At 56.6% G+C, this 9,121-nt stretch overlaps 1 protein-coding gene across 1 annotated transcript in view; it reads right to left on the bottom strand.

Annotated features, from left to right (window-relative positions):
- The window catches only part of PLEKHA2 (pleckstrin homology domain containing, family A (phosphoinositide binding specific) member 2), a 29,747-nt gene that overhangs the window by 18,949 nt on the left and 1,677 nt on the right, over positions 1-9,121 (bottom strand). Inside the window, exons 3-11 of the mRNA XM_009993225.1 lie at positions 8,258-8,306; positions 7,629-7,726; positions 5,266-5,412; positions 2,650-2,796; positions 2,449-2,517; positions 2,237-2,307; positions 1,523-1,586; positions 470-547; positions 3-88 (exon numbers count right to left, since the gene is read on the bottom strand). Coding sequence (XP_009991527.1) covers positions 3-88; positions 470-547; positions 1,523-1,586; positions 2,237-2,307; positions 2,449-2,517; positions 2,650-2,796; positions 5,266-5,412; positions 7,629-7,726; positions 8,258-8,306 — 809 coding nt within the window. The remainder of the gene's footprint in view (positions 1-2; positions 89-469; positions 548-1,522; positions 1,587-2,236; positions 2,308-2,448; positions 2,518-2,649; positions 2,797-5,265; positions 5,413-7,628; positions 7,727-8,257; positions 8,307-9,121) is intronic.

The raw sequence follows: 9,121 nt of genomic DNA, 5'->3' as shown, positions 1-9,121 counted from the left end.
GCCGCTCCTCCATCCCCTGCCGCTGCTGGGAGGGGCCCGGGGACCCCCCTGGCCTGGCCAGGGAGCTGGATCTCACGAAGGACATCTCCTGCAAGGACAGACAGGGAGGGCCGGGCTGTGTCTGCGGTGCTGCCGGCAACGGGCAAAGCTCTGGGAAGCAGAGCCAGGCACCCTGAGCGCTCTGCTGGAAGGAAGGGAGTCCCCAAGCAAAGTGAAAACCTGAATTCAACGTCCCTTTGCCACCTGTCAGGCTCCTGCTGGTGCTTCAGAGCAGAGCAGGGCTCAGCTCAGTGGCTGAATCTCACTTCTCCATGTTTTCCAAGGAAACTCCCAGTGCAAACAAGCCCAGAGAGGGCAGGGATCTCACCCTGGTGATGGGCTAACTGAGCATTTACAAGCCTCTAAATAAATAGCTTGTACCTTGGCATAATCTTGACACTAAACGTGAAGCAGAAAGAACATGACCTACCCTTGGGCGAGTCTTCAGGGCCTGGACTGCCCCTGAGATTGCTTGGATCCAGCTGTACATGTCCTCGGGGCTGTCTGCCTGTAACACACACCAACCCCAGTCACACTTCACTCTCTGCAAGCCCCCGAGCAGCCAGAGCCCTGCAGCACAGCAGGACACACACCAACAGGCTACTGGGGCTCCCACTGCATTTCCTACTCATTTATCCCCAACCCTGGAAGTGCTCAAGGGCAGGTTGGATGGGGCTTTGAGCAGCCTGATCTGGTGGGAAGTGTCCCTGCCCATGCAGGGGGGTTGGGACTAGACAATCTTCACAGTCCCTTCCAACCCAAACCATTCTGTGATTCTATGATCCTTGCTTAAAAATCCCCACACCACCTCCCCACACTCTCCACACTGCAGCATTTTCATATCAAGGACAGATGAAAAAATTAAGGACAAAAAGAAAAAAATCATCAAGTTGTGACTGACCCTGCCCTGGCAGGGGCTTGGGGGCTGCATCCTGCAGTGAGCCCACCCGGGGCTGTGCTCTGTCAGCAGGGCTGGGGGGTTTGCATTGTGCATCCATGCCATGCCATGGTATGCTGGCTGCTCTCTGGGGACTGGCAAGTGCTGAGAGCCCTCTGCAGGACCTGCTGCTGCCCCCAGCCCTGCCAGCACCAGGGAGACTGACTGAACACCCATCCCACTGCACAGGGCTGGCCAGATCTGCAGGAGACAGGAGCTGCAGATGCAGCCCCACGTGCTTGGGATGCTCATTGGATCACCCCACACAGCCCCGTGCACTCAGGATGTTCACTGGATCACCCTGTGCTTTTGTCTCTGCTTTTTCCTGCTCACACAAACACCACTATTATAAATAAGCCCAAGGACAGAAGTGAAACCACCAGCAGTTCTGTCTGTGCCCTGATGCTGGGCAAAATTGTCCTGGACTCATCTGTTGGTGTCCATGGAGCTGCTGGGGAAGGGCCTGTTTGCAGGAGTGTGGGTTGCAGGAACTGCCTGGAGCTGAACCTCCTGCCCAGAAAAGCAAACCCACCTCAACTGCCTCACCTGGATGTAGAAGGTCCTGGAGGTTGTTATAATTTCAAAGAGGTTGTCTCGCATCAGGAGGTCACTAGAAACAGAGAGGAAGTGACAGTCACTACCCTGAAGTCATCCTGGATGGACAAAAACCCATGTTTACCCTCATCTGTAGAGTGTGCTGGGGAAAAAGATACTGAAGGCAAATCTTGGATCTCCTCAGGGTCTTGAGAAGACTCCAGCTTCTCAGAAACCTTCAGCTACAAACACATTCCAGCCTGTGGGCAAACCCCTGTCCCTGCCCATACCCATAATCCATCTTATCTACAGTTCATTTTAAATGTGTTCTTTTTTTCATTTTCTATTGCAGGTCTTCAAGTTACTTTGATTTTATCAGTGTTCGCTGCAATAAATTGTTCCCAAGACAGGGAATTGTTCCCAAGACATGGTGCAGCCACCTGTGCTAGTCTCAGGAAAATGCCTTTCAGCAGCTCTGTGAACACCCTTGTTCTCTGTCCTACAATACTATTTATTGTATCCCTCTATCTATGGAGATAAGGGAGCTGTAGGAGCACGCCTGCCCAGCAGAGATGGCTATCAGCCCCAGGAGAAGACAGCACGGACAATATCCTGCATCCAGCTCCTCCAGGAGCTGCTTCCCAGCAACAGCCAGAGCTCCTGGTGGCTGCTCCAGCTCTGGCACAACCTGGGGCTACAGCAGGGAAACAGGGATGGGAGCATTACCCAGATTTGACCAGGCACTCATGGGTCTTGCAGACATCCTTCAGGAGAATTGAACGCAAGGGGTCCTTGTCCTGCGGAGACCAGAGGAGACAACGATGGGCTTGTCTGTCCCCGGGGGCTGGCAGTGCTGGGATGTGCCTCCCACGGAGGGAGCCCCCCACAATGGCTTGGAAGCAGCAGGGGGAGTGCAGGGGGTGGCAAGGGCTGCTCACCTGCTCACACTTGTAGTAACTGATGGAAAATTCATCCAGAACGAAGTACCGGCGCTTCCAGCTCTTCCTCTGGGACAGAGAGGAGGAACGTGCTGCCTGGGGGGCTCCAGAGCCCTCCCCACTGTCCAGCATCCAGAGCACCCCCCACCCAGGGGGAGCAGCCAGACCAAGGCCCCTCACCCAAGGCCCCCCAGCACTCACCACGTTCCCCTGCTTGACGCAGAAGCCGCTCTTGAGGACGGGGGGCCCGGCGGGGGGCTTGGCCCCTGAGCTGGGGATGTAGCTCTGCGAGCGCCGCAGCAGCGGGTGGGCGGCCACGTCGCTGCCCTCCCCTCCATTCCCCCCATTCTGCAACCAGAGAGCAGAGAGTTACCAGGGAGCACAAGGAGGAGGGAGGGGAATCCCTGCTGGAAGGCAGCACCCCTGGGATGGAGGGAAAAGCAGCCTGAGGTTGATGGGCTGCAGCCTGGAGACCAGCTGGGGAATGAACCAGAGCCCAGAGCTGACTTGATCAGAACTGATTTATCTCGCTTCATGCAGCTTTTCAGATGGCTGCCCCAGTACTATTCACCCTTTTGGTGTCTACAAGTTAAAAACAAGGCTACAAAAAAGCCATGGAAGCAATTGGAGGGCTGAATAAAACCTCTTACAGCAGAGAGGGAGCTCAAAGACCTGTCTGCCTGACACCAAGAGGTGACTCCTGCAGCACAGACCAATGGAGCTGCTGGGGAAAGGCAAGGTATGAGGAGGCAGAACAAAACCCACCAGCTGGAAGCTGGAGCTGACAAACCCAGGCTAGTTATGGGGACATCTCCAGCTGGAGGGGGCAATAGTCATGGGAATGAACTGCTCAGGAAAGCACATTTCACATTTTCACAGCCAAATTCTCCCAAAATCAGCTGTGATGCCTGGAGCTCAGGTAGAAATCTCACACTTCCCCTGGCCCTGAGCCCTCCCCAAGTGCTGTGTCCACAGACTGGCCATGCACCCAACACCCATCCCTGGCTCACTCCGGGGACCCCCCAGCACATGCCAAGGGCCAGACCCTGCCCCACCACCAGCATCCTCCCTCCCTGCTCCGGCAGTGCCCTCCCTTCCCCCTCACAGCACAGAGGATGGTTGAGATGAAACATCTGCACTCATCTCCTTCCCCCCTCCCTCCAACCCCTTCCTCCAGCTCCGCTGAGGTTTGAGAATTGCCATGGCAGCCGGGGTGGCCTTATATGGTGCCTGCCAGCGCGGTTAACCAGCGACCTGCCCCAGCAGCTCCTTCCAGCACCTTCGAGAGGCTGCTTTGGTTTCCCCAGGCCAGACACAAGCAGCCCTTTGGGTGGCCCCAAACTGCCAGCGGCACCTCCGGGGGCGGCGGAGCAGAGTTCCAGTCAGGCTGGGAAGGGGAAGCCACCTGCTCTGCTCCCCCAGCCTGGGTTGCACCAGCTCCAGCATTAGGGATGATGTCCTTGCCCACACCCCGAGCCAGGGATGGTGCTGCAACGGGAACCTTGCACCCAGGAGCGGGGTGATGCTGTGGGCTGGCTGGGGGTGCGGGGCTCCCCGCTGCGGTCCCAGCCGGGGCAGAGCCAGGAAACCACGGACGCACCCAGGAAGCTGCAGGGGAGGAATGGCCATTTCACACGGGGCAGGTTGCAAGGGTGTGGAAAACGGTCCTGCAGCTGATGAGCCACCTCTAAAAAAAACCCCTCTGTGAGATAAAGAACTAGTGTGAGGGCTGAGGATGGAGCTGGCAGCTCTCGGGAGGTGGTGGCAGGGAGGAGAGGGAGGCAGACTCAGGAGCTGGGTGGAAAGAGCAGCTTTAAGTCACTAAAACAGAAAAGCAAAGTCTCAGGGCTGGCTGCTGCCACCTGTTTGCAAGCAGAGAGTGGGGCTGCTCCGTGTCAGGGGGGAGGCAGGGCCCTCCCTGCCCCTCGCACAGGGCCCAAGGGTCCTGCTGCATCCCACCAGGCAATGATGGCTCCAGCTGGACTGATCCCTTGTGCCTTCACACACCTTCACCCCCTGACAAACCCCGCAGCAAGGGAAGTGTTAACAGCGCCTGCCAGCAAAAAAAACAGTGCAATGATCTAATTCTCAGCTCTATTTTTAGTGCTGCCTCTGATAAGAGCTGAAGTGAGACCCAGAGTCAGACAAAACCCAAAGGTGGGAGACTCCAATGGCCACATGCCAGGGGAAGGGGGTGCAGAGCCATGGCAAGCAGTGACAGGCACCCCTCTGGGATGGGTCAGGCCCTGTAGCTGCTTTGGTGGGGCAGCAACATGGGTTCCTTCACCCCAGACACCTCCCAGTAGGAGTCTGGACCCAGGATGGGTGGGTGGAGGGTGCAGAATGGCCAGGAAGCCAACAGATCTGCAGCCTCCTCCTCCTCACGGCCCTTTGTCTGGTGATGCTTCAGAGCCAGACAGAGGAGAGGTGCCGCAGGGTGCTCAGTGCAGCTATTTATACCCCCTGAGTGGGAAGGGTTTGCAGGCACAGAGTTGGTTTCCAGAAATGAAAGTGCAAACCAGCCTCCCCAACAGCCCAAAGCAGCAACTCTCTCCAGCCCCACAGATGGGCCTGTCCTGGACCCCCAAAGCTCCCCCAGACCCCTCACCCCAGGCTGCAGGGCCTATATCCAAAGCTCTGCTGCTCTGACACAACTGCCTTTGCCCAACTCTGCCTAGACAAAGCTGCCACCTTTTCTGCTCATCCCCCTTAGGAGCTGCTCTTAAAACACAGGGAACAGAGAGCCAAGCAGGGTGCTGATGCCACAGGGAATTTTCCCCCAGGGTGTGGGACGGTGCGTGGATCCTGCCAGCTCACCTGGTTGATGGAGATGGGGGTGTGGACCACCACCCCCCCGATGATCTCAGTTTTGTAGGCAACCTGGGGCTTCCTCTCCTGGGCCTGGGGCACCACTGGAGGCTTCGTGACCTCGGCAGCCGGGGGGGCACTGCCGCCCTTCGGCACCTGCGGGAGAAGGGAAGGGCTGAAGGGCACAGGTGTGACCCTGCCAGGCACCACCACCTCTGGCCTCCCAGCCCAAATGCAGCCACGTCCCTTTAAAAAAATAATAAATGAACAAGCCACTCCAATTAAAGAGGGTGTGGGCCCCATGCAGGCAGTTTGAGGAGGTGCTGGAGATGGGAGGTGGCGAATAATTAAGCATCACCTCTGATGAGCTGGCGACTCACCCCTGCAGCCCCGCGGGACCCTTGTTCCTTTAATTGTTCCCGACGCCTAATGAGGAGCGCTCATCTGCCTAACAAAGCTGAGCTGCCCCACATCCCCAGGGGAGCCGGGTCCTGTGTCCCACACCCACACCTGCGTGTCCTGCCCCCGCGGGCTGGATCTGCTCATCCCCGGGCACAGCCCGTGCCGCGGGGACCCGGCACCGCATCCCGGTCCCTGCCAGCTCCTCCCGCACCCGCCTCCGGACAGGAAGGCTCAGCGCCTGCTTCTCCTTCCAGCGCTCCGAGGCCACTTTCTGCCACCAGACCCTGGAGGCTCAGGGGTTGGGCTGCTCCTCTGCCCTGCTCCTGCCTCCCCGCGCAGAACGGAGCTGAGTCCCTTGTCACCCTCACAGCAACTCGCTGCACCTCCTGCCTGCAGCCACCGAGGCCCCAGAGGCAGCGCGAAGGGTGAGGAAACACAGGAACCGATTTGCCAAGAGCAGAGGAGAAGTCTGGGTGAGAAGCAGAAGCTGACCCTGGATCTCTGCACTGGGAGCGATGCCCAACTGCTGCCCCCTCACATTTAATGCATGTGCAGCTACAGCATGAAAACACAAGCCAGGTCTGGTCCTGTAGAGGACTTTCCCACAGGGATAACACAACATTCCAGTGATTGTGAACAAAAAAAAAATAATAAAGGAGAAAAGGTTATTTCATAGGACCAAACCCAGATTGTTTGCAATTTTCTCCTGATATTTAGTTTGTAAACCACTAACAACAGGTACCTGTACAAGCAGCCTGGTGTCAGCACCAAACACTGATGAAACCACCTCAGCCTGCAGAGCCCCAACCCTCTGCCAGGGCCACCCCCAGCCCAGGGCCAGAAGCAGCTGCTGGGTTAACACCAGCCCAGCAGTGCCAGTGTCCGGGGGCTGACCAACGAGCACCAAACACAGATGGTGCTTCTGCTCCACAGCACAGGAGAGGGAGCACAGCACATCCCTCCTTGCCAGCAGCACTGGGCAGCTCAGCAGTGCAGACTCTGCGAGTTACTGGGTCAGTGACCATTAATTTACAGTTATATGAACACAACAGCACACGAGAGCAGACAAACCCCTGCAGTGCACTCGCTGTGCCTCAGCAGAGGACCTGGTGTTCCAGGAAGGGTACAGATTTAGCAAATAAATTACTGCAGCACAAGACAGACATCCTTTGGCAGCCACAGTGATGGGTATCCCAGTCAACAGGAGGGAAGTATCCCCAGAGCAGGTGGGGATGGGAACAGATCTGCAGCACTCCCTGGAGTGTCCCTTCCCCATCAGCACAATGAGGAATGAGCAAACAGCAGCAAAGTAAATCCTGATGAGCAGGATCCCGGGGGATGGTGGAGGGAACATCCATGAAGCCACACCCCTGAGAGGGGTCACTGCACAGCTCAGCCCTTGCAAAAGGACCCAGCAAGGCTGCCCAGTCCCACACACTGGGGTGCAGTGCCAGCACATCCCTCCTCGGCTCCAGGAGATTGTCCCTTGGATCCAAACCAGCCTGGCCCCGTGTGCTGGCAGAGCCACCCACACCCCAGGGGTCTGTGCAAGAGCCCTCACAGGATCACCTGGGGGACCAGGACAGGCTACTCCTGGAACAGGGAGCTTCTAAACCTACAGCCCCTTATTGAGGCTGCTCCACTCAGCAGCAAAACCCGGGATGCAGCAGCACCAGAGCAGCTCCAGACAGAGGACAAGACCCTGCAGCCACCAGCCAGGAGCTGCACTTAATCCTTGCCCGGTGCAGCCTCAGCACTAACACAAAAGAAATCCCAGCAAGTTTGGCACAGACTCACCCCTGGGCTGGGGACAGCCCAGCCACCACCAACAGTGCTGCTCAGGTGGGAGGAGGACAGCGATGAAGAGTGGGAGCATGGCAGGAAGGAAAAGCAGAGCTCTCCCAGGCAGTGTTCAAGCAGCCCATCAAGGCAGGACACAGCAACACCAGAGAAGAGCATAACACACCTACCGTGATCTTACTGGCCCGGTTCAGAGCCTCCACCCAGTCCTGCAGGTCCTTCTGATCACTGGCTTGTAAGAAGTAGCGCTGAGATAAAGCATTGATAACTGCCAAAGCAGGGAGCAAAAGAAAAGTCAGGGAACCCCATTCACTGCCTACCATTATTGAGACAAATTAAACTATAATTCAGTGTCTCTCAACGCCCAGCCCCAGGGCAATTCACTGATATTGGCCTCATAACCTCTCACATGGAGAAGCAGCCAGGGGCTGGGCCGTGGAGCACGGCTGGGGCTGCTGGATCCTCACACCAGAGTGTAGGGAGGGCAGGGCTGAAGCCAGGCTCAAACCAGGGCTACATCCCTGGTAGTAAAGTACTACAAAGGGAGCACCAGTCCCCTGGGACAAGTACGTGCTTGTGCTGTTATTGCTGTTGCTGTAACCTGAGTTCAGGGCTCCTGCACCAGGCACTGCGAGACTGTGGGTTGGGCTGGGATGGGGGAACTGGATACAAAACAGCCCTTCCTCGCACCAACCGCAGCAGAAGCTTCTGCTGGCATTAAATAGGATAAAACCCAGTGTTACTCCCCATGGTGGGGTGTCCTGCCCAGCAAAGCCCCACCGGGGTCTCACTCACTCACCAAAGCAGAAGGGAGTTTTTGGCTTCTGTTTCGGGGTGGCGATGCTGACCTGCAACACAGCACGGCAGGGAAAATTAAAGAGCCCATGGTACCCATGAGAGCTGGAAGTTTCCATCCACACACCCATGGCAGAGGGGAAGCCCATGTCCTTTAAACTCCAACCAGCCCAGGCCTCTACAGGGGCTCTCCCACCTGCAGGAACAGCCAGGCAGGACCCCTAACAGAGCAGCCCCCGGGGTGCTGGCACATCCCAAGCCCATGGGGATGGCAGGAGCTGTGTGAGCTCTGGGGAAGCAGCCAGTGCTGGAGGTACCGTGGAGCACACGGAGCAAGGGACACGTGGTGCCAGGGGCAGGGCAGTGTGGGGACAGGGCTGTCATCTCCTGCTGTCCCCACAGCACCAGCAGTACCATGAAGCTAAGAACAGAGGGAAGCTTTCAAAGGCTTTGGAAATGCAAGTTTCTGCTGGGCTAACACAGCCACTCTTGTCAGCAATTAAGAAAATTGAGGGAAAACATGAGTGGTTTCTCCCTAAAGAGTAGGAATCATTTATATAAGAATAATATTCCCCGGGGCTCCAAGCACAGCATTCATGGAGTATTTATTCTGACAGGCTTCCTCCTTTGGAGCCAGTCTATAATGCTTTAAATATGTTTTCTCAAGCAAACCTCCATTTTTCTGGTGTATTTATGGTTGGTAGTTAAAGCCATTGGCACAACCCAGCCCTGCAGTTTGTGACCAAATGCTGTCCTAGAGCAATTTTCATTTAGACTACAATGTATGTGATTTATAAGTGAGGCTCTTTCTGAGATGGGGAAGGCTCAACCTCCCAGCGTTGCTACATCTGTGCTTAATTTATAAATC

This window comes from Chaetura pelagica, unplaced genomic scaffold (genome assembly GCF_000747805.2).
Source record: "Chaetura pelagica isolate M959 unplaced genomic scaffold, ChaPel_1.0 scaffold302, whole genome shotgun sequence".
NCBI lineage: Eukaryota > Metazoa > Chordata > Aves > Apodiformes > Apodidae > Chaetura > Chaetura pelagica.
The sequence above is the reverse complement of the archived record's forward strand: the minus strand, read 5'-3'. Positions and strand labels throughout refer to the sequence as shown.